General features: G+C 42.3%; 1 protein-coding gene across 3 annotated transcripts in view; it reads left to right on the plus strand.

Moving 5' to 3' along the window:
* The window catches only part of CRHR2 (corticotropin releasing hormone receptor 2), a 141,490-nt gene that overhangs the window by 86,913 nt on the left and 28,426 nt on the right, over window positions 1-26,151 (plus strand). For all 3 annotated transcript variants that reach the window (XM_087946981.1, XM_087946982.1, XM_026688759.2), the window contains one exon: window positions 12,039-12,145. In XM_087946981.1, the coding sequence (XP_087803107.1) occupies window positions 12,039-12,145 (107 nt within the window). The remainder of the gene's footprint in view (window positions 1-12,038; window positions 12,146-26,151) is intronic.

Genomic DNA, 26,151 nt, shown 5'->3' on the forward strand with positions numbered 1-26,151 from the left:
TGTGAAGACCCAGCTCTCTGGAGAAGACTGGGAAAGGTGGAAGGAAAGCTGGGAAAGGTGGAAGGAAAGAGAAGAAGACAATCAACAGCAGAGTGGATGGACTCAGTTATGGTTGTGATGATGGTGGCACCCTTGGAAGATCAGAAGAGCCAGGGTGGGCCAAATTGCCATGGGTCTATCTGTGTGGTCACTAAGAGTCATCACCAACTTGATGGCACCTATTCATTCAACGTAAAGACTTAGCACACTGAGAAGGACCACAATGGTAAAAAAGATGGAAGGAAAGAGAAGAAGAGGACAACCAGCAGAAGGTAGATGGATTTACATAGGTTACAGTGGAGATGGGGCCCACCATTGGAACACTTGAAGGATCATTGCGGACAGATAATCCAGAAGATTGTCTATCCTGTGTTGTTAGTTGAGAAGTCGTGTCCGACCCATCGCGACCCCATGATCAACATTCCTCCAGGCCTTCCTGTCCTCTACCATCTTCTGGAGTCCGTTTAAGCTCAAGCTGACTGCTTCAGCAACTCCATCCAGCCACCTCATTCTCGTCCCATTCTTCTATTGCCCTCAATTGTTCCCAGCATTAGGCTCTTCTCCAGTGAGTCCTTCCTTCTCGTGAGGTGGCCAAAGTCTTTGAGTTTCAGCTTCAGGATCTGGGCTTCTAAAGAGCAGTCAGGATTGATCTCCTTTCGGACTGACCGGTTGAATGGCCTTGCAGTCTTAAGGGACTTGAAGGAGTCTTTTCCAGCACCAGAGTTCAAAGGCCTCCACTCTTTGATGCTCAGCCTTTCTTGTGGTCTATCCTAACTGGTCATTATTATGGACATATATCATTGATAATCCTGATCAACAAATCAATCAATGCAAAGACCCATCATCACTGAGAAATCAATAATACTGGGAAAGATGGAAGTAAAGAGGAGAAGACAACCAGCAGCAGAGTGGATGGTCTCAGTTATGGTTGTGATGATGGTGGCACCCTTGGAAGATCGGAAGAGTCAGGGTAGGCCAAATTGTCCTGGGTCTATTTGTGTGGTCACTAAGAGTGGCACATATTCATTCAATGTAAATGGAGGACCACAATGATGGAATAGATGGAAGGAAAGAGAAGAGGAGGGCAACCAGTAGCAAGGTGGATGAACTCTGTTATAGAAGTGATGGGAGGATGACTGGAAGGATTAGTTGGAAACAATTATCCTGGAAAAGATCTATCCATAGGGTTTCTAAAGGTGAACATTGACCAGAAGGTCAATCAAGCAATCAATTACCCATTTCCCTTAAAAAAATCTGTAAGGGTGGAAAATGTGGAAGGGATGAAGTAGCAGTAAGACAGATGGCCTCAGCTATAGTGGTGATGGGAGCACCATTTTGCTTCAGAAGAGTGAAGAAGGTCTATCTATCTGGACACAAAGACTTGACACCAAAACTGATGGCAGATAATCAATCAATCGAAGCACAAAGCTGCTCCTTTGAGAAGTGCACGATGTAATCTGGGGCATGCCACAGAGGCAACATAGTCAGATAATCAGTAGGAGCCCCTTTATTAGCTCCAAGTTTGCCCCCAATGTCCTGGTTACCTTCTGGCTGGAGAAAAACTCTCCCAGGGACAGCTTTTGGATGCAGAGAATCAAGTCCAAAACATGGTCAACAAAAACTGTAACTATAAGTCCAATCAAGGCAAAATGAGGTAATTAGTCCATCAGGGCAGGAGCAGGAATTCCAGACGTGAAGGCACAGCAAAAACTCAACACGGTGGGGAAGACACCAAGAACACAGATAATTTATTTATTTATTTATTTATTTTATTTATTTTATTTATTTGATTTGCCAATTGTTTACAAGATAATAAGTATAAGTGTATACATAGTTGTGAATACATGAAATGGGTACATATAAGAAAAATAAAAGAATAAGAGAAACAATAGGACAGGGACGGTAGGCACGTTGGTGCGCTTATGCACGCCCCCTACAGACCTCTTAGGAAAGGGGTGACGTCAATAGTAGACAGTCTAAGGTTAAAGTTTTTGGGGTTTGGGGAAGAAACTACAGAGTCGGGTAGAGTATTCCAGACATGACCACTCTATTGCTGAAGTCGTATTTCCTGCAATCAAGTTTGGTGCGGTTTACTTTGAGTTTGTATCTATTGTGTGCTCTTGTGTTGTTATGGTTGAAGCTGAAGTATTCACTGACAGGTAGGACATTGCAATGTATGATTTTATATACCATGCTTAAGTCAGACCGAAGACGGCGTAATTCAAGATTTTCTAGTTCTAGAATTTCAAGTCTGGTGGCATAAGGTATTCTACAACGAGTAGAGGAGTGGAGAGCTCTTCTTGTGAAATATTTCTGGACTTTCTCAATTGTGCTAATATCAGATACGTAATGTGGGTTCCAGACTGATGAACTGTATTCGAGTATTGGTCTAGCAAATGTTTTGTATGCTCTGGTTAGTAGTGTGATATTACCAGAGAAAAAGCTACGTAGGATTAGGTTAACAACTCTTAATGCCTTTTTGGCTATGTAGTTGCAGTGGGTTCTAGCACTTAGATCATTAGAGGTGAGTATTCCAAGGTCCTTTACAGAGCTTGGGTCATCAACAAGTTCTTGACTATTCAGCTTGTATTTTATTTTCTGATTTTTTTTGCCAATATGTAAGACAGAGCATTTATTTGTTGAGATTTGAAGTTGCCATTTGTTTGACCATTCTGATACATAGTCAAGATCTTTTTGTAGGGTAGCAGTATTGTCTGTGGTATTGAACAGCTTTACATCATCAGCGAAGAGAACGCAATTGCTCTTGATATGATCACAGAGGTCGTTTATGTAGAGTATGAAGAGAGTTGGTCCTAGAATCAAAGCCAACCAGGATAAACTCACATTTGTTCCCAGCAGCTGCCGCACTCAGCTTGCATCTCTTTTAAACTCTCTTCCCAGATGTGGCTAATGAAGGGAATCAGGGCCTTTTCCTCCCCCATAAGCCACGCAACCCACGTTGCTCTCTTCTCCATTGCTCCCTGCATGCCCTAGGATGAAGAGGGGGTGGGCCTGGGTCTTCCTCTGAACTCCTCCCTTGTTCTACCTCCCTCCCTGTACTGCCCAGCCAGACTTTGCCCTTCCCCAGTTTCCTCCACAGCCAACAGAGCCACACTCCCTCTCCCTGTCAGCTGTTCAACTTCCTCCTCAGATTCAGACTCCGACAGGGGCATGGCAGTGAGAAAGGTAGAAAGAAAGAGAAGAAGAGGACAATCAGCAGCGAAGTGGATCAACTCGTTATGCTGGTGCTGGGTGGACCATTGGAAAACCTGAACGATCAGGCTGGGGACAGATCATTCTAGAGAAGGTCTACCCATGTGGTTGCTGAGGCACATAGTCCTTCCGTGTGAAGACTTAACTCTCTGGAGAAGATTGTGATGCTGGAAGGAAAAAGAAGAAGACAACCAGGAACAAGATGGAGGGACTCAGTTGCAGTTGTGGTGGAGACACTTGGAAGAGCTGAAAGACTCAATTAAATACATCAATCGCCTTGGAGAAGGCTTACTTCCAAAACTCAGGAATTGCAAATTTCTGAATTAAAAACTCTTGGTTTGGACACTGGCTTCAAAAAGATGAAAATAAAAGCCCATTCAAAATATGAAACTAAATGAATGTAATTATCTGGTTCTCTCACTCAAGACACAAATGACTAAACTCATTTGGATACATGATCCAGCTTTCTGGACAGGGAAAGATGGAAGGAAAGCAAAGAAGAAAATGACCAGTGACAAGATGGATGGACTCAGATGCAGTGGTGAAGGGGACACGGTGAGAAGAAACGAGAGACACAATTACCGTTAGGTGCAGATCATCATGGAAAAGTTCCGCCAATGTGGTTAGCAAGGGTCAACATTGACTTTATAGAATGAAATTAGTCAACTAATGGAAAGAACCAGGTTCCTTGAAAAAAATCATTACAGGTAGTCCTCGACTTAAGACCCCAACTGAGCCCAAAATTGACGTTGCCAAGTGAAACATTTGTTGATTGAGTTTTGCCCCCATTTTACGATCTTTCTTGCCACAGTTGTTAAGTGAATCACTGCAGGTGATGAGTTAATAACATGGTCGTTAAGTGAACCTCGCTTCCCCATTGACTTTGTTCATCAGAACGTTGCAAAAGGGGATCACGTGACCCTGGCAACCCTGCAAGCCGTGATAAATATGAGTCCATTGCCAAAGGTCCGAATTTTGATCACATGACCATGGGGGATGCTGTCATGGTCGTAAGTGTCAGGTGTGCCTCATTCAAAACCCAGGAAAGAAATCCCCCAACTCCATTGACGTAGAGAAAAAAGTAACTTTTACTGAGTTTGAAGTGATAGCAACAAAAGAAAGCAAGATCTGAAGTAAATAGGCGCGAATATTACATAACGAAAGTTAATCCCAAGTTCCCTTCCCCAAGAGTCCAGACTGGTCATCCAATCTGAGGTGTTATGATGTCATGTGGGCTACATCTTCAGGTGGTTTCTCACTCCTCTGGTATGCCAAGACGGTTGACCTTGGCTTAGTAGTGATAAGCCTATACAGGTGCACAGTAAGTAGGAAAACATCCCCTCCTTTTTAGTTCACACAGAAGATGTCTTCACTCTCCAGCAACCTTCCCCTCCCAATACCAAAATTACTCACCCACCCTGTTTCTATGGCAACCGACAAGAAGCAAGCAGCAAAAGATGTGGGGGGAAAAACTTAGTGGAGGCTGACAGTAAGTGTGAAAAAGCAAGTCACTTTTTTTCAGTGCTGTTGTAAATTCGAACATTCTGTTGTGATTCGCCGGCAGTCCATGCAGACAGCAGTGGAATCAGACAGTGGGGAAGGAAGGGGATCCGTCTGGGAGTCTGGAGGGGACTCGGACAAGGGTCCTGCGTGCGATGTTGAGATGGGGCCAGGACCATCTGGGAGTGGGGTGCTGCCTCTGGAGCTTCCAGAGCCTGGCAGCAGCGAGGCAGAGGACCCATGGGAGCCTGTTCCCCATGTGTGTGCACAGAGCTGCTAGAAGGTGAGAGCAGCTGAAACAAAAGGGGCGACTTGGGAGTAAGACTGGGAGGTGATTGCTCCTCCCATAAGGTACAAAGTACAGGCAAAGATGATGAAACCTTTGCAGGAAGCAAGATCATTCATTCTGTTCGGATTAAACCTTGAAGCTCTTTGTACTTTGATTGGTTTCTTTTCTTGTCCATTGGACACTTCTGTTATAGGCAGCAATTCACAGGAAAGAAAGGTGGGTGCTTATCTCAAGGGACTGTTTGAGATTAATTACCAGCTGGGAATGAAAATAATTTCCAGCATTGCAATAAAACAGGGGTGTCCAACCTTTCACCTTCCCTGGGCCACATTAGAAGATGAAAATTTGGTTTGGGCTGCACATAATTAAATTAAATAATTAATTAAATAAAATTAAATAAAATTATATTAAATTAATAAAATAATAAAATAAAATTATTATTTATTATTAATTATTTATTAAAAATTATTTATTTTTTATTTTATAATTTTCCGGTCAAATTTTGCGGGTTGGGGGGGAGGGGGAAAGAAAGCTCGCCCGCCTCGCGCCTACCTCTCCTCCTGCAAATGCAGCAGTGGTGGCGGCAGCGGCGGGGGCAGAAGCAGCAGCTACGGCGGCGGGGGCAGAAGCGGCGGCGGGGGCAGAAGCAGCAGCGGCGGCGGCAGGGGGGCAGAAGCAGCAGCAGTGGCAGCGGCGGCGGGGGCAGAAGCAGCAGCGGTGGTGGGGGCAGAAGCAGCAGCGGTGGCAGCGGTGGCGGGGGCAGAAGCAGCAGCGGTGGCGGGGGGAAGAAGCGGCAGTGGCGGCAGGGGCAGAAGCAGCAGCGGTGGCAGCGGTGGCGGGGGCAGAAGCGGCAGTGGCGGCAGGGGCAGAAGCAGCAGCGGTGGCGGGGGGAAGAAGCGGCAGTGGCGGCAGGGGCAGAAGCAGCAGCGGTGGCGACGGCGGCGGCAAGAGCAGGAGGTGGCAGGGCGGGACTTTTGGGCTGTGGCTTCCCGCCTTTTCTGTTGCTCGCCTCGCCCCGCCTCACGCCTGCCTCTCCTCCTCCTCCTCCTCGCTGGATCTTTCATGAAGGTTGGGGTGGGCGTTGGGCCACATTACGAAGCGACCTGGGCCGCATGCGGCCCGTGGGCCGCGGGTTGGACAAGCCTGCAATAAAACAAGACTTTTTTAAAAAATAAGCGTGTGCGTAATTATGGTCTCAGAAGCCTTGGTCAGAACACGTTCACTAAATGAAGTACTGTAAGTCAAGGACTGCCAGTATGCTTGGAAATATGGAAGGAAAGGAGGGGAGAAGAAGGGGGATGGACTGACTTACATGGTGATGGGGACATCTTTGGAAGAGCTGAAGGACCCAGATTGGAAACAGATCACTATGGAGAAAAGTGAATCTGTGAGGTCTCTAAGAGTCAAAAAACAATTTTGACAGCATATCATCATGGTGACCTTGTACACTGGTCACCCTTGATGTGACCCTTGACCTGCACCTTTTACTTAGCAACCATTTGAAATGACAATGGCATTGAAAAAAGCGAACTTAGAAGTGATCCTCACACTTACGACGATCACAACATCCACACGTGATCAAAATTCAGGCAACGTTGCAGTATCCTAGAATGACATGATTACCGTTGGCCAATGGTCCCAACCAGCATCCAACAACGGGATTCACGTAATGATTTCATGATTCACTTAACAACTGCAGTGATTTATTTAATGATGGTGGCAAAAAAAATTCTTGAAATCGGGGATGATTCACTTAATAAGCGCCCTGCAATGGGAATTCTGGCTTCAAGTGTGGTTGTAAGTTGAGGAGTACTGAAACAGCTGCAGCAGTTTAAGCAGACACGTGGGGTGTGAGGAGAGCAGGCAGCCGCTACGTGCTTGCCTCAAATATTCCAAAGTACCTTTTTGCTTTTGAACTGAAATGTTACCCAGCTCTAATAAATATCCAGTAATGGGGTAATAATTCATCAGCTGAACATCTGCTTGTTGACTGGTTTTGAAGGCACCAGAGTCACCATTAAAACCTGGGGAGTGGTATATGTCTTCACTGCAGATGGCTCGTTTCACAAAAGACATTAATTGACTGGAATCACGTGTCCCGCGTAAATCGCTCATGGGCAGGATTAGCATCTGGTGCAGAGATGAAAACCCCATTCAGCGGCGGGAGTGGAGGGGCCTCTTTTAACCCCAAATGGCTCAAGAATTTGGTGTGGGGGGAGGGGGGTCATCAGCCTGCTACCTTCCAGGTAGTAATGTCAGAAGGTGGAATAAAGAGAGATCCTGGACATAGAGATCAGTGTCTAGAGCAGCCCCACAAAAACAGGCTTATCTAGGCAACGGTCGGAGATAAAGAGATGGGTGTAATGGAATTAGGAATATGGGTCACTTGGCCTCCCCATCTGTAATGGCTCCCAACCCCAATGGGGTCACAGCAGATGTCCTTATTTTTATTTATTTTTTACATTCTAGAAGAAAAACTAGGAATGCCTGGAAGAAGAGCTTTGGAATTGTCATGGAGGAGAAAGTCTGGATACCAACCAGTAGGAACTCTCATTGTTGGAAGTGGGTAATCCTGCTTTCTCCCCATCCCTTCCAGACAGATCCTCAGAAAGTTACTCAGGATCATAGCAAACTGGGTTAACATCCATGAATAACAGTTGCAAGAATTGAGTATGTCTAGTTAAATGAAAAGACTAGGAGTGACAGGATAGCAGTCTTCCAATATCTAGGGGGTTGCCCCAAAGAAGAGAGAGTCAATCTACTCTTCAAAGCACCTGAGGGCAGGACAAGAAGCAACAGGTGGAAACCAACCAAGGAGAGAAGCAACTTAGAACTAAGGAGAAATTTCCTGACAGTGAGAACAATTAATCCGTGGAACAACTTGCCTCCAGAAGTTATGGGTGTTCCAATACTGGAGGCTTTCAAGAAGAGATTGGACAGCCATTTGTCTGAAATGGTATAGGCTTTCCTGCTTGAGCTGGTGGCTGGACTAGAAGACCTCCAAGGGCCCACCCAACTCTGTTGCTTTGTTTCATGGTATGTTTGTCAGGATTCCAGCAATTGCCCTCATGAAACCATGAGCCTCGAACCAAGCTTCAAAAACTTCGAAGGATTGATTAGGAGCGAACATGTCGGCACGACCTGTATGAAACCCATTCTGAGACATGCAATTCACTGTCTGAAAGACCTTGGGAAACAAGTCAAAGAGACATAGCCAAGGGGAAGGCCAGGTATGAGAAAGTATTATCCACTTTTGAGAGTGGTAGGGACAAGAGGCTTGGAAGACACCCTCCCTAGTTTCTTTGGTGGTAAGGGAGATTTTGAATGGGGGAGGAGAGAGAATTGTACTTTCAGTCTTGCAAGGTTATTGTCAGCACTGCAAGGTAGACCAGAACAATGAAGTAGTCCTACTTTATTGTAAAGCAACACTGACACAGTCTTGCAAGTCTAGAAGTCCAATTCCATCACCGCCCTTCAGCCTTTCTGAGAAACTAGGGAAGGTCTTTTCTGAGCCCCGCCCATTACGCAGCTGTGGATTATGGTGCCTCTTATCCCACTCTTCCTCTGGCACCACGTCTATTTCCAAATCTTTCTCGACTGTCATTGCATCTTGATCTGCAGTTCTAGGTTGACTTGTTCCATAAATATTACATTACACCTCTGTGGGAAACCGCTGTTATCTTATTTTGTATTATATTTATTTTAATGTAACATGGATATCTGCATTATCCCAAGATAGAATATTGCTGAGTGGGTTGCGTTTGCACTCCTAAATGATTCATAGCCCTGGGAACTATAGAAAATGTTCGGGGGGGACGGGGGACAGAGCAATAACAGGCACACAAAAAGAAATAGGAATATTACAGAGTTCCAGTTAATGCTGGCTGGGGGAATTCTGGGAGTTGAAACCCACACATCTTAGCACTGTCAATTAGCGCTATCATTTAGATTCAGATCGGTAGGCAGGCAGGCAGGCAGATTAATTAATTAACAGAATACAGAGTTGGAAGGGACCTTGAAGGTCTTCTAGTCCAACCCCCTGCTCAAGCAGGAGATCTCATACCATTCTGCCCACCCAATTTCTTCTTAAAATGAAAGAGATTTGGATGACAGAAGTAGATGAGAGAGGAGGGATGAATAGATAGAGACAGGCAGGCAGATGAAAGAGATATGGATGATAGAAATAGATGAAAGGGGATGAATGGATGAATAGAGATAGATAGACAGACAGACAGACAGATAGCACTTAGCACTTACACACCGCTTCACAGTGCTTTTACATGCCTCTGTAAGCGATTTTACAGAATCTGCCAATTGCCCCCAACAATCTGAGTTCTCATTTTACCAGGATGGGAGGCTGAATCAGGATCAAACTCCTGGCAGTGAGCACAGTTAGTCTTCGTGATTGCATTCTAACCACTGTGCCACCACGGCTCTTAAATTATTAATTAAGCAAATAACTACAGCCATTAAGTGTATTGTGCGGTTGTTAAATGAATCATGCAGTTGTTAAGTGAATTCAGCTTCCTCCATGGATTTTGCCTGATGGAAGCCATCTGGGTGTGGGAAGGTCACAAATGACGATCATACGATCCTGGCGTGCTCCAACTTTTATAAAATAACCAAGCACCCGAATTTTGATCACGTTGACTGCAGGGACCTGCCGTAAGTCACTTTTTTCAGTGCCGTTGTAACTTCGAACATTTGCTAAATTAATGGTTGCAATTCAAGGGCTTATCTGTATATGATCTGATGCACTTCATGAATCCTGGTTTAATTCAGTGTATGAATTGCATACTGCCTGCATAGAGGCTGGTTCTCCTAAGTTGGAATGGTTTGACAAATGGCAGGAAATACACTTTTTCTAGTTCATTTCAGAAAGCCCATGTTTTGCAGAACAAGAAATATCTCTCAAGGATCAGGTAGTCCTGGGTGGGAAATGTGTAAGCCATATATCTCAACCTTGTCAACTCCTAGAATTCTCCAGCCAACAAGCCGAGATGGATTCCATAAGAAGTTGGCTGAGGAATTCTGGGTGTTGAAATCCAGATGTCTTAAATAGAATTCTTTATTGGCCAAGTGTGATTGTGGGTGTGGCTTAGTGGTCATGTGACTGGCTGGGCGTGGCTTGTATGTAAATATTATAAATATTTATATAAATATTGAATTTTTTTTTATAAAAAAAGAGCAACTTTTACCCAAAATCAAGCAAAGCAGGCAGGCAGATTGAGTTACTCACAGAATCACAGATCCATTCAAAAATCTATCTATCTGCCATTGGCTAGCTCAGTCTGTCACATAAAATTTGCTTGCAAGCAAATTCACAAAATTAACTAACAACACACCATGTATGTAAATATTGAATTTTTTATTTAAAAAAGAGCAACTTTTACCCAAAATCAGGCAAAGCAGGCAGGCAGATTGAGTTGCTCATAGAATCACAGATTCATTCAGAGATCTATCTATCTGCCATTGGCTAGCTCAGTCTGTCACATAAAATTTGCTTGCGGTGAGTCTGCACTGAATAATAGAAACTTCACTCCTAAGGGAGATTCGGATGTGCTTAAAAGCAGAGCTGAAGATCTAAAGACTAGCTAGAAAGCAAGAAATCCAACTATTTCCTGCTTTCTAGCTAATCTAAATCTGCTGGCACGGCAGAACAGATGATGATCGGAAAAAGGAAAAATAGTAACTTAGCAGGCAAGTTTGCCGGGTAAGGAGTGAGTGGGTGAGGAGGGTTCCCGCGGGCCATGTGGGCGGCGCAGCCTTGTGTTTCTGCGCAGCCTGGATTAATTGCTTTGGGTGGGGCTCTGGGGTGAGATTTCTCTGTGGCCCACCAAAATTTTCTCATGGCCCACCAGTGGGCCGCGGCCCATCGGTTGGCAACCACTGCTCTATACCATTGCAGACCAACAGTTGTCCAATCTTTTCTTTAAAATTTCCAGTGTTGGTGTACCCACAACAAGTCACTATTTTTCCCCAAAAAACCAGGGTCATAACAGGGTCTTTAATGGGCCAGATTCCTCCTTAAATATATGGAGGTTCTGGTCCACTTGAGTGTATCTAGGGGTGGGATTCAAATTGTTTAACAACCAGTTCTGTGGGCGTGGCTTAGTTGGTGGGCATGGCTTGGTGGTCATGTTATTGGCTGGGTGTGGCCAACTCAATATCACTCACATCGAGACAAACATCTCCTCGCCTGGCCTCTCATGACTGTGAGGATGCTGCAACAGTTGTAAGTGTGAAAAATGGTTATAAGTCACTTTTTTCAGTGCCACGGTAACTTTGAATGGTCCCTCCACACAAGCAAAGTACCAGCAAAGGAGGGAAAAAAACTCCAGAGAAGTTCCAGAGACAGGAAGTCTAGTCCTGCCAAGAATATAATAAGGGTTAACGGAGAGGCAGTTTCTGTAAGCAACACCAGAATGTTTCCTTCCTGCCTTCCTTACAGGATTAGGCCAGTAATTTCTTCTAACAACCGGTTCTCCGAACTGCTTAGAATGTTAACAACCGGTTCTAGCGAATAGGTGCAAACTGGTAGAATCCCACCCCTGAGTGTATCTGGCCCTGGTCCTTTGTGGCTTTCTTTGGTAGGTTACACCTTAGTAGCCTTGCCGTTGTCACTTGCCTCTTGGCTGAATCCTCTTGGATTCTCTTATTCCTGGTTGGATCCTGGCTGGATACGGAAGCCCAATGGACAACATGTGATTGTTGGTGGTACATCTCCTGATCTTCTTGTTCTATATGTGAAGGAGCTTGATCCAAGCAGGATTAAGATCTTTGTTTTCAGGATCTTCTTGATCCAACCCACCAACGGTCTCCATCTGTCCACCCCGCACATTTAGGCCACCTCTCTTCATGAACTTCGCTCTTCTTCCTGACCCCCAGTTCTGCCCATCTCATGTCCCCAGTAATAGTAATTGTTATTGACCAACCCAACTCCAGTCCTTTCATTTTATGGGAAGTCCCATCTTTCTCTTTGTTTCCTGTCCTACAGACCAAGCCTGCTCTTCATTACAAGGTCGCCATGATTATCAACTACCTGGGGCACTGCATTTCTATTGGGGCACTTATCGTGGCCTTCTTATTGTTCCTCTGCTTGCGGTGAGTAATCCTTTTTTTCACCCAGCTTTGTCAATGACTTGGTTGAGCAAGAGCCATTGGAGGTGATGGGAAACAGCCAAATGAAATCAGGGTTGCAGATAGCAGTGGAAGGATGTTCTTCTCCCCAGATAGATGGATGGATGGATGGGCGGGCAGGCAGGCAGAAGGATGGACAGACAAAGATAGAGGGATGGTTAGAGAGATGGATGGATGGATGACAGACAAGGATTGAGGGATGGATGGGGAGGCAGAAGGATGGACAGACAGAGGTGGATGGATGGACAGAAGGACGGATGGAGGGATGGATAGACAGAAGGATGGATGATGGATGAATGATAGGGATGGATAAAGGGATGGAGGGATGGAATGGAATGGATGGATAGATAGATGGAGGGATGAATGGATGAAGGGATGGATGGATAGAAGGATAGAAGGGTGGACAGAAGAGTGGAGGGATGGATAGAGGGATGGATGGATGGTTGGCCAGAGGGACGGGATGAATAGAGGGATGGAAGGATGGGTGGATGAATGGACAGATAGCTAGCTCTTGCAAGGCATTAATGGATGGATCCTCCTGCAGATAGTTAAGTGGAGAAATTGGGCCAGTCTTGTTGGTGATTTTTGGTGCGTGTGGATTGAAAATGGATTTTAATTGAAAATTAAAGATGTTTTTAGACCCAAGTGTACATTACATTATTTTGTAAATTATATATTTATTTTCATGTACTGCTTTATTGAGATCAGTAGTTTTATCAATTGTTTAAATAAATAAATCAAACAAATAAGCATTTATTTTCAGGTTAATGACTTCTGCAGCTGTAGAGCTGCAATAAGAGCCATTTTGATCTAGGGATTCATACTTCAGGCCAGAGACAGGGAGAACATGGGTTCTAGAACTGTTTTAAGTATGAAAGCCAGCTGGGTGACTTTGAGCCAATCACCAGGGGGATGGTGAGTTCTACTCTCATTTTAGGCATGAAGATTGGCTTGGGTGACTTTGAGCCAATCCCTCAACTAAATCCACTTTGCAGGATTGTTGTTGTGTAGAAAATAGGAAGATGAAGAAGTATTAGGCGAATAGGCGGCAATAACAAATAAATAAATAAACAAATAACAAACAAACAAACAAACAAACAAATAATAAGGGGTGTTTGCAGTTGGCTTCTATAAGGCATAACTGGAACTCATTGCCTCCTAGTGATTTGGCCCAAAGTCATTCAGCCAGCTTTCATATCTAAAATGGGAGTAGAACTCACATTCTTCTAGTTTCTTTCCTGGTGCCTTAATCTGTAGAGTCTTCCTTCCTTCCTTTTTCCCTTTCTTCCCTCTTTCCTTCCTTCCATTTAATGGGGGGGGAAAACCCTGTGACAAAATTCAGAGAAAAAAATCTTATTTCAGGCACTGGGACAATGAGAACTTGATCATCCTATATTTTGCAAATAAATCCTTAGTTAAGGTAGCAATGACAGAAGCAGCTGTTAACCATAAAAATAGAACAACAACCTTGTAGAGGAGGCCACCGTAGCTTTGGCTACATTCCCATTCTCAGGGAAAGGAAGTTGTTGGCATCTTGACATTTTTCACCTTCCATTTTGATTGCTGAGATATTTTTACAGACTTGCAGCCACTGCAAATGGTGATGTATTATTTTTCTTTTCCTCTTTTTGTAGCTGAAATGATTTGAAGTGCTGAGGTGTCCCCCCCGCCAACACACACACACCTTTGGCCACCTAAGAACCAGATAGTGAATTTGGAGTGAGCCAGCTAAATATATTTCTGTCCTTAAAATCACGTTTTTTTGCTACGTGTGGGCAGATCAACACCATGTAATCAAGCACTTTCATGTAGCCAAGACAGAAGACAGAATTACAGTAATAACCTGAGTCTGTTTGGAAAGGTTTATTTTAGAAAAGGGGGGGGGGGGGAAATGAAGCAAGAATTTGGGACCGACTTGCTATTTTTGCTACTGAGTTTGCCTGGAAATAGTTTTAGAGTGGCCCAAATCACAAATGGGATACTGAGAGGCCATGTTGACTACAATTAAACATTTGTCAGCCATGAACGAATAAAAGCAAAATTTGTCAATGGACATACCCCTAATTAAGGTTAAGGTTGAATCAGAAACGTGCTGGGCTGCTTAATGAGCTAAGGAGCAGAATCCAATGACAACATGAGCAAAAACTTCCAGGGAATTTTAGAGACTAAAAAGTATTGGAAAAGAAAAGAAAAATATTTATCTGGCAAGATCTCTCAGGTGAGAGAGATATTCTAAACAGCTAAAGCAGAACAAATAAAAAAAATCAAAAGTTTTGGGAAGAACTGTGGGGGTTATTTGCTGCATTTATTAATGATTTTTAAATATATTTTATCCCTCTTTTATTGCTTTAATACAATGGCTCAAAACAATGTGAAAAGCAGTGAGCATACCTAATATTCATTTTTCCTCTTAGTTTCACAACAACTCTGTAAGGAAGGCTGGTCTGGTCTGAGAGAGATAGAGGGAGAATGACTGATTCAGCCAGCTTTCATATGTAAGGCAGGACTAGAACTCACCATCTCCTGGTGATTGGCCGAAAGTCATCCAGATAGTTTTCATGCCTAAGGCGGGATTAGAACTCACCATCTCCTGGTGATTGGCCAAAAGTCATCCAGATAGTTTTCATGCCTAAGGCGGGACTAGAACTCACCGTCTCCTGGTGATTGGCCAAAAGTCATCCAGCCTGTTTTCATGCCTAAAACGGGATTAGAACTCACCATCTCCTGGTGATTGGCCGAAAGTCATCCAGCCTGTTTTCATGCCTTAAGGCGGGACTAGAATTCACCATCTCCTGGTGATTGGCCAAAAGTCATCCAGATAGTTTTCATGCCTAAGGCGGGACTAGAACTCACCGTCTCCTGGTGATTGGCCGAAAGTCATCCAGCCTGTTTTCATGCCTAAAGCGGGATTAGAACTCACCGTCTCCTGGTGATTGGCCGAAAGTCATCCAGCCTGTTTTCATGCCTAAGGCGGGACTAGAATTCACCATCTCCTGGTGATTGGCCAAAAGTCATCCAGCCTGTTTTCATGCCTAAAACGGGATTAGAACTCACCGTCTCCTGGTGATTGGCCAAAAGTCATCCAGCCTGTTTTCATGCCTAAGGCGGGACTAGAATTCACCATCTCCTGGTGATTGGCCAAAAGTCATCCAGCCTGTTTTCATGCCTAAAACGGGATTAGAACTCACCGTCTCCTGGTGATTGGCCGAAAGTCATCCAGCCTGTTTTCATGCCTAAGGCGGGACTAGAATTCACCATCTCCTGGTGATTGGCCAAAAGTCATCCAGCCTGTTTTCATGCCTAAAACGGGATTAGAACTCACCGTCTCCTGGTGATTGGCCAAAAGTCATCCAGCCTGTTTTCATGCCTAAGGCGGGACTAGAATTCACCATCTCCTGGTGATTGGCCAAAAGTCATCCAGCCTGTTTTCATGCCTAAAACGGGATTAGAACTCACCGTCTCCTGGTGATTGGCCGAAAGTCATCCAGATAGTTTTCATGCCTAAGGCGGGATTAAAACTCACCATCTCCTGGTGATTGGCCAAAAGTCATCCAGCCTGTTTTCATGCCTAGGGCAAAGCTAGAACTCATCATCTGGTATTGGCCAAAAGTCACCCAGCCAGCTTTCATGGTTAACACGGGACTAGAACTCCCAGTCTCCTGATTTCTAGCCTAGTGCCTTCCACCAGTAAGACAATTTCCTGTTTATAAAAGAGAATTCATTGTAACCATATCTTCTCTTCCTTTTGGTGGAAAAAAAAAGAATGCTTCTTTTTTTAAAAAAAATGCATCATTCATTTTCTAGGCCTGGCAATTTCATTTTTCCACTCTTTTAAAAAACTAGGTGTGCATTTCCAAAATCAAAACCTGATCATTTTCTTTATGTCCTGGGTTATTCTGGAGTTAATATGCTTATATCAATAATGGGCTTTTTGTTCCCCAACAATACTTCATAGTGTTACTGGCATCATTTGTGCATCGTGGCTATAAGCTTAAAAGCAGATGCTTCACAAATGCGAGATCAATGAATATTTATCAGGTGGGGAATAACTAAATAAGCATCAACACTGCCAAGGTTTCAGAGACATCTCAAGGATGCATAATTTTTCTCATCCAATAGCAGAGTTGACCCTTGGGCCGTTAGGAAACTCAATATTTCTTGCAAACAAGGAAAGACAATAAGCCTTTATTTTAAATTCTGCATTTGGAAGAAGTGTGGCACTATTATTATTATTATTATTATTATTATTATTATTATTATTATTATTATTATTATTATTATTATTATTATTATTAAATCTTTAGTGAGATTCACAGCCTTTGGGGCTGGTTGGTAGCTCAACAACTCGAGTCCTAACCAAGAACCTAGGAACTCTTCAGGTAGCGTCGGAGAATATAAACTGTTCCAAGTATTGTTATAATACACAAAAATGACAGTGTACACAGCAAATGAGATAACCATGCTGGGTTTCGTATCACAAATCACTAGTCGAACACTTCCCAAGCGTTTAGGACTGCGTGATGTATCGATGGATTATGCGAGCAGATCCCAGTAAGGTGGCCTTCTGCAGCTGACCAATGGTGATCTTGTCAGCGGCAACTGTTTTTAAGTGCTTGCCTAGGTCTTTAGGCACAGCACCAAGTGTGCTGAGTACCACTGGAACTACCTGCACTGGTTTATGCCAGAGTCTCTGCAGTTCGATTCTCAAGTCCTGATATCTGGTGACTCTTTCAAGTTGTTTCTCGTCGATTCTGCTATCACCAGATAGGGCAATGTCAACAATCCACACTTTTTTTCTTATCTACAATCGTGTTATCCGGGGTATTGTGTTCCAAAACTTTGTCAGTCTGTATTCGGAAGTCCCACAGTAGTTACAGACTGACAAAGTTTTGGAATACTATTGTTATTGTTATTGTTATTATTCACATAGTCAGCCAGATGTTCAGACTGGGTTTGGTTTGGCATTTTTGGCATTTTTGTCTACCTATTGAGTCCTTACCGAGGTCCTGGGATAGGAAAATCTGGGTGTTTGATGGTGTTACAGATATTGTCACAGGATGGAAGCTGTTCCAAGTAAAGCTGCCTTCTGCAATTGACCAATTGCAAATTTGTCAATGCCTATGGTGTTCAAGTGGTGCTCCCATTGTTTTGGGACTGCGCCCAAGGCACCTGTGACTATTGGTACTACCCTTGCTTGCCTTTGCCATAGTCATTCTATGTCTATTTGTAGATCTTTGTATTTTGTTATCTTCTCCGGTTCTTTCTATTCTGCTGTCTCCAGGCACTGCCACATGCACTATCCAGACTTTTTGCTCTTTCTTATCGACAACTGTTAAGTCCAGGGTGTTATGTGGCAGGTGCCTGTCTGTCTGGATTCTGAAGTTCCAGAGCAATTTAACTTTTTAATTTTCTATGACTTTTTTCTATTTTATGGTCCCACCAGTTCTTGCTTACAGGCAAATGATATTTCTTGCAGATCTTCCAATGCACCATTGTTGCTACTTTGTCATTATTGTTGTTGTTCTTGTTGCTGCTGTTAATCTTGAATGAGATTCACAGCCTTTGGGGCTGGTTGGTAGCTCAACAGCTCGAGTCCTAACCAAGGACCTAGGAACTGTTCAGGTAGCATAGGAAGATATAAGCTGTTCCAAGTAGGGTGGTTTTTTTGTAGAATCAGGGTATTCAAGTCTGATAAATTCAGAATTTCCAAACAGCGAGGCAGCCCTTTAGGTATCGCTCCAAGGGCTTCAATCACAATTGGGATAACACAAGATTTCTTTTTTCCAAAGTTGCTCAACTTCAATTTGTAAGTCCCAATACTTTGTGATTTTTCTTGCTGTGTGTCTTCAATTTGTGCATCACCAGGTATTGCAATGTCAATGAACCAAAACTTTTTATTTTCAACTATTGTTATGTCAGGTGTGTTGTGGGCCAAGTGCCTGTCCGTCTGAATTCTGAAGTCCCACAAGATCTTGACTTTTTCATTCTCCAGAACCTTCTCAACCTGATGTTCCCAGTAGTTGTTACTATATTCAAATCCAAACTTTTGGCACAGTTTCCAGTGAATGATTTTAGCAACTCGGTTATGACATTCTAGATATTCAGTTTGTGAAATTTTGCTGCACCCACTTATTATTATTTTGCTGTACCTTCTTCCTTACAGTATTGTCATTCAACATTATGCAGCTCTTGTGCTGTGGGTACATTTTCAATAAATAAGGCAATGCCAACAAAGGAAATTGCAGAAACAACGTAGGAGGATATTCAGCGGTCAAGAGGTAGAGCTATTAACCATGATTAAGAGGAGTGTGAGAACAAATGATTCATGGTTCTTAATGAGGTCTTAACAAAAGTCTTGAGGCATATGAACAGGAAGAAAGTCAAAGCATCTATATTTGAGGTCAGGCAAAAGTCAGTTTTAATTGAGCTCCATCTCAGTGAATCAAAGGCAAAGTCAATTTGCCGTTGTTTGGAATAAAATAGTCCTCAATTTACAACCATTTATTTAGCAATCATACGATATTACAAAGAGAAAAGTAGCTTAAAACTGGTCCCCCTTCCGGTTTGAGTTCCTTCGGCGACAGATAGAAATCCGCGATCGTGTGCGGTTTCTGTCTGGGCTCGCCGCTGGAGCGCCTCGAGCCGGCTGGTTTCGGGGCTAAGCCACCCTGTAGAGGTGTGAAGAGGGGGGAGAATGCCAGCAGGGTTGAGGAGAGCCGCATCTCTCCTCCTCAGCTGGCCATTACTCCCTTTCCTGAAGGTGGTTGCAGCGGTGGTCAGAAATGGCCACCACAAAGAAGAACTCGACCGGAAAAGAATGTGCAGGAGGAAGATAAGAAGTGAACGTTTTGGCTGACCGGGTTAAATTGTAAAAGCAAAAACTAAGGTACCCTGGAATTTAAATTTACAAAAAAATAACATCACTCCCAAAGAAGAGTCGGAAGCAGCGAAGGAAAGTGAAAAGGGAAAGGTTTGGGTTTTTTTTTCTTCTCTCCCTTTCCCTATATTGACAACTAAGAGACTTAAATAAGAAATTGGAAAAATCCGCTTTGACATCAACAGGCAATTAAGCTGAAAATAAAACAAAATGTCAAAGGGATAATAAAGATTTCTGGACACTAATTTTTTTTTTCATAAGCAGGAAGGGAGAGAAAAAGAATAAAAGGGCAGGATCTGGAAAGAGGGAGGAGACTGCCTGGAATTAAAAAGAATCTACAGTAAAACTTCAACAAGACTTCTAAAAAATACATTTTAACTGAAACTTTGTAACTAAACAGTAGAACCCCAGGAAGAGAAAGGGGGAAAAAAAAAAAAGCAAAAAGAAACAGCTTGTGTGTATTTGGATTGCTTGGTGATCTTTGGATTCTTGGTTATTGCATTTGAATGACTAAAATTAATCGGATGGTTGTTTAAAAATTTATACAATGGCACTACTTCTGGATGAATTGAAAATAGAACTTAAAAAGTATAAAGAAGATGCACAAGAAGGGAGAAGTTCTTTTGGCTTCGTTTTTCAATTCTTAGAAATGGAGATTTGGAACTATGAGAAACAACAAGAAACGTCTGCAAAACAAGAAGACTGGGACAAAGAAGAAGCCATCTTTAATGAACAAGCAATTCTATGTGGGGAAGAAAAAGGAAAGGGGGGAAAGAGAATGGAGAATTTAAGACTTAAAAAAACAACCAAAGAAAAGAAAAATAATTCGAAAAATAAGTATAATACTGGAAAGCAACCGAAGAGGGGAATACAGAAGAGAGAAATAGAGGTAGAGAGACAAGGGGGTAAAAAGGGGAGAGAGAAGAGAGAGAAGAAGGAAAGGAAACGAAGTTACAAAGGACCAGAACAAGATATAGAGAAACAGGACCTATTTAGAGATAATGGGTGAAAATTTAACTGAAAAAGGGATTCTGTAAAGGTACATAAGATTGTATTGTTATATTAGTAATAGAAATAACTTTAGAAAATTGGAAACAATGTATGATTAAAATGAGGGCTAAAATAGTTAGTATAATTTAGTGAAATGTTTGTTAATAAAATAAGTGAAATAAAATAAATGAGAAAATTGAATTTGGAAGGGAAGGGAACATTTTAATTAGTTAATGTTTTATAAAATATAAGTGAAGGGGGGGAAATAATTATGGAAAGCTTATAATTGTTCCCATAGAAGTATGATATTTAATTGAAAAGTAATGTTAAAGAAGTTAAGATTTTAATGAATATTAACATTAATGATAGAATTGAATTGGAATGGAATGTGTTGTTTTAATTACATATATTTATAATTTTTTCTTTTTTTAATAATATAGTGTGTATTTTAAGAATGTACCAAGCAGAATCCGAATGGAAGTCATTTATTATATTGAATGTTATAACTTTAGGGTATATATTGAAGCCTAAATAAGAGTTAAATGGATAAACTTAAAAGATACAAAGGCGTCATACTCCAATCAGTAACTACAGGAGAAACTTTGTTTAATGAGAAAAGATAATAGATAATAGAAACAGGACAGACAAAAAATATAAATATAATGATTTGAATTGAGACGAGATAATTAAAATAAAATTGAGAAAATTAAAAGAGGGGAGAAGCTATGTAGAAAATGTAAAACAGTAATAAGATATGGAATAGAACATAAAAAATGAGCATGAAATTGAATTTGTGTCTGTACGAAGAAATGTAACCCGGGATTATGCTGCTTTCAAAAAAGATGTTTTATTTGTATTTTTTTTTTGTGAAAACTCAAATAAAATTTACAAAAAACAAACAAACTGGTCCTCATACTTATAACCAGCCACAACTGGTCCTCGTACTTATAACCAGCCACAACTGGTCCTCGTACTTATAACCAGCCACAACTGGTCCTCGTACTTATAACCAGTCACAACTGGTCCTCGTACTTATAACCAGCCACAACTGGTCCTCCTACTTATAATCAAAGTTTGGACGTTTGACAAAGGGCATGTATATGTTGGCAATATACAATCTGGATGTTTAATGGTGTTACAGCAATTTGCTTGTTTCTAACAAACTAAGTCAGTGGGGGAAACCGATTCACTTAATGACTGATTCACTTAACAACCATAGCAGAAACAATAAAATCAGAAATCACTTACTAACAACCACCTTATTTAGCAACAGAAATTCAGCTCTCAATTACGGCCATAAGTTGAGGACTACCTGTATTTTGAGCAAGAAGATGTAAGTATGTATGTACCCCAAACCTGTATCAAATGTAATGTTATAATTACAGTGCTGAAATTAAAAGAAATTGCATGTTTCTTCAGAGAAACGCAGGGAGATCTAAAGCTTGGATGATTATTTTTTCCTCATTATCTTCCCACTTTTAATAATAGCATAGACAACAACTGTTCTGTATTACAAGAATGATTTCTTGTGGGATTGATTTCCAGTACCCAAACTCCTGAAATTTATAAAGGTGATCCTCGACTTACATTGAGCCCAAATATTCTATATGCTAAGCAGGACAGTTGTTAAGTGAGTTTTGCCCCACTTTGCGACCGTTCTTGCCTTTGTTCTTAAGTGAATCCCTGCAGTTGTTAAATTATTAACACGGCCATTGGGTGAATCTGGCTTCCCCTTTGACTTTGCTTGTCAGAAGGTCACAAAAAGCGATCACATATCTCAGGGACGCTGCAACAGTCATAAATATGAACCAATTGACAAGCGTCTGAATTTTGGTGACGTGACCATGGGGACAGTACAATGGTCATTCCATACCTTTCTGTGTTGGGACTTCACCTCACAGAATTCCCCCACCAGCATGATTTCCCCACTCCTAGGAAATTCTGGGGGTTGAATCTCAAAATTAAGAACTTGCCAGATTGTGGAAAATATGTGAAACTCGGTGACTTAATTCTTCACTGCCAAAAAAGAGAATGCCTAAAATTTGCCTGAACATAGAAGCATTTATTAGCAAATGCTCAATGCTATTTTTATGCTTCACATCTCCCGTAGGGAAGAAAATGGTTGTTGTTTTTTCTGAAAAATTTCCAGCTTAGGCTTTTCGTTCCAAAATTCCTCTTCAGTACTTATTTTATTTTTATTTACTTATTTATTAGACAGACTGTAAAGGTGCACCTCAACTTACAACCACATTTGAGCCGCCAAGTTTCTGTTGTAATGCAGTATTGAGTTTTGCCTCGTTTTATGACTTAAATGGCCACAGTTCTTCAGTGAGTCAATGCAATAGTTCAGTTAGCGACAAGTTAAGTGAATCTGGCTTCCCCTTTGACTTTGTTTGGAGATCATAAAAAAGGATGATTGGACCAGGGACACTGCAACCGTCACAAATATGAGTCAGTTGCCAAGCATCTGAATTTTGATCACATGACTGTAGGGATGTTGCAATGGTTGAAAGTGTGAAAAATGGTCCCGTTGGTCATTTGTTTTCAGTACCATTGAAACTTTCGAACAGTCACTAAATGAATGGTTGTTAAGTCAAGGACTACCTGTACGATGCTCATCTCACAGTTAAGAGTATATATTTTACCACCATAGTTTGGTATGTTAGCTAAAAGACCTAGCCGTTGAGTTCCCACAACACTAGGTCAGTTGGGGTAGTCCTTGACTTACTACCATAATTGAACCAAAATTTATGTTGCTAAGTGAGACATTTGCTAAATGAGTTTTGCCCCATTTTATGACTTTAATTACTACAGTTGTAAAGTGAATCACTGCATTTGTTAAATTAGTAACCCAGTTGTTAAGTGAATCTGGCTTCCCCCATTGAGTTTGCTTTGCCAGAAGGTGTTGTGGTTTGCCGGCAGCAGCTGCGGATGGCTGAGGTCTCGGAGAGCGAGGACTCAGATGAGGGACCTGCATGTGATACAGGGATGGGGCCAGGATCATCAGGGAGTAGAGCGCTGCCTTTGGAGATTGTGGAGGCTGGCAGCAGTGATGAAGAGGTGCCCGAGGAGCCTGTGCCCAGTGCGCGTGCCCACCGGGCTACTTGAAGGAAACAGCAGCTGCAGCAGCACGGGTGACTCGGGAGTAAGGCTGCAAGGTAATGGCCCCTCCCTTAAGAGATAAAAGCCAGCTGAGAAACAGGAGTCCTTTGCAGGAAGCAAAGAGATTTTGCACTCAAGCCTTGTGGATGTTCGGACTCTCTTAGTTTGTGTTTGGAGACTCTTTGAAATATTTCTTAGTAACTTTATCTAGTGTTCTTGGCAGCCTTGCACAATCTTGGCAAGGCTCATTCATATCAGAGACAATTCGTTTGAAACAGCCTTTTAACCGTGAAGGAACGGAATTTGTAAAGAATCATTAAAAGGTTTGTTGTTACCTCTGTTTCATGTTTGTTTCCTTGGAACAAGGTTTGGTCAGAACAGTAGGTCGTAAAAGTAGATCACATGAACTTGGGATACTGCAACCATCAAAAATATGAATCAGTTGCGAAGCATCTGAATTTGGATCATGTGACCATGGGGATGTTGTAACAGTTGTAAGTGTGAAAAATGGTCACAAGTCATTTTTTCAGTGCTGTTATAACTTTGAATGGTCACTAAATGAACTGTTGAATGTCAAAGACTAACTGAATTTTATTTTGAGTGGTTGAATGTGTGAACTCATCTTACTGAGCCTTTTTTTTTCATGTTAGGATAACCGCAAGGCTTCCCTGGCATTCTATAATATGATTCTTTCTTTCATTCCGCTCCAAGCAATTTCTTTTAATATCAAGCTGTCTGGGGAATTATCGGAATTAAAGTCCACACATCTTGAAGTTGCTAAGGCGGAAAAACATTCGGTCTAGCCAGTAGGTTACAAAATATCTACATTTAGATTGCAGAAATCTAAAATACAATAGAATTGAACGAGTTTATCCCTGAATCTTGAGAAACGTAATTTTAATCGATTAATCAAAATAGAAATTGGAAGGGACCTTGGAGGTCTTCTAGTCCAACCCCCTGCTCAAGTAGGAGACCCTATACCAAGGGTCCCCAAACTTGGCAACTTGACAACTGGTGGATTTCAACTCCCAGAATTCTCCAGCCAGCTATTTTGACTAGAGAATTCTGGGAGTTGAAGTCCACAAGTCGTCAAGTTGCCAAGTTTGGAGACCTCTGCCCTATACCATTTCAGATAGGCCCAGTCTCTTCTTAAAAACTTCCAGTATAGAAGCACCCACAATTTCTGGTGACAAGCTGTTCCACCCGTTAATTGTTCTCACTTTTAGGAAGTTTCTCCTTAATTCCATGTTGCTTCTTTCCTTGGTTAGTTTCAAACCATTGTTTCTTCTCTTGCCTTCTAGTGCTTTGGAAAATAGCTTGACCCCATCTTCTTTGTGGCAGCCCCTCAAATACCAGAATGCTGCTGTCATGTCACTCCTAGTCTTCCCTTTCTCTAGACTAGCCATAACCAAACCCTACAACCATTTTTCATGTTTTTAAGTCTCCTTTAATCATCCTAGTTTCTCTTCTCTGTACTGTTTCCAAACTACATTAATGGCTAATTTATTTTTATTTTTTTCCTATCTCCTTCTCATCCCTTTTGATTTTGCATGTTTCACGTATTCTTCTTTAACTTTCATTAACGATTAGCACTTATTTGTCTCTTTCTCATCCTTTTAGATTATCTATGTATCATTTATTTTCAGCCAAGAGCAATAAAGATAGCTGATTTCACTTCGGCTTATGGCGGCTTTGAATCTTAAGAGTGCCGTTGCATTTATAAACCTGCTTTAAAATGCGCTTCCCAAGCTGCCAGCAGCATTCTGAACAATTTATCTACGGTTTGTATTGCTGCAGAAATGTTGAAAACATCATTAGAATACAATTTTGGAGTCCCCCATGATCATATCAGTCATAATATGCCGCTCGCTGTGATACACACAAGCTAAGCGTTTGCCATTTTATTTTCATTGCAACATAAATTTTTGTTCTAAAATACTCTGTCACGGGGTGTTAAATATTCAGTCTTCTGCAAGGTGGCAGGATAGAAGGAATGTTCCCTTCCTTTTTGAAAACAAGATGAAACAAAAAAGAAAGATGTTGAGACTCTGGAAAGAGTGCAGAGAAGAGCAAGAAAGATGATTTGGAGACTGGAGGCTAAAACATATATAAAGAACAGTTGCAGGAACTGGGTAGGTCTAGTTTAATGAAAAGAAGGACTAGGGGAGACATGATAGCAGTCTTCCAATATCTTAGGGGGTGCCCCCAAAAGAGGGAGTCAAGCTATTCTCCAAAACACCTGAATTTACAGAGGTGGGCTTCGTAGAATTCTTTATTGACCAAGTGTGATTGGACACCCAAGGAATTTGTCTCGGTGCAGATGCTCTCAGTGTTCATAAAAGAAAAGATACAATCGTCAAGAGTCAAGAATCGTAAGGTCCAACACTTAATAAATAGTCTACAATAAGCAATCAAATCATACTAGGAAACAGGCTTCAAATAATTTAACAACCGGTTCTCTGCCCAGTCGCTGGATGGGCGTGGCTATGCTGGGTGTGGCCTAGTTGGCCTCCTGCACCACCCTGGGAGTGAAAACGGGCTGTAGTGGGCCATTCTCGCCCTCCCGGGCTCCAGAGGCTTTTCTTGAGCCTCTGGGAGGTTCATTTTCACTCTCCTCAGACTCCGGAGGTGCTCCGGAGGCCAGAAACAGGCTCATTTCCGGCCTTCAGGAACTTCGAGGAGGCCCGTTTTTTGCCCTCCCCGAGCATCCGTGAGGGCCCTGCACTTATCTGGGATCTAAAACAGGCCGTGTAGGGACTCCTGGGAGGGGAGGGGCAAGGTGGGCAGGGTCAGCCAGTCGTCAGGACTACCGGTTTGCTGAGCCAGATGTAAAATTAACATCCGGTTCACCTGAACCAGTGTGAACCGCCTGAAGCCCACCAAGATAGGACAAGAAGCAACAGATGGAAACCAATCAAGGGGAGAAGCAACCTGGAACTAAGGAGAAATTTCTGACAATGCAAGCAATTAAGCAGTGGAACAACTTGCCTATGGAAGTTGT

The sequence above is a fragment of the Notechis scutatus genome, chromosome Z (genome assembly GCF_049901735.1).
Source record: "Notechis scutatus isolate UNSWTSFEM ecotype Mainland chromosome Z, rNotScu1.2, whole genome shotgun sequence".
NCBI classification, from domain to species: domain Eukaryota; kingdom Metazoa; phylum Chordata; class Lepidosauria; order Squamata; family Elapidae; genus Notechis; species Notechis scutatus.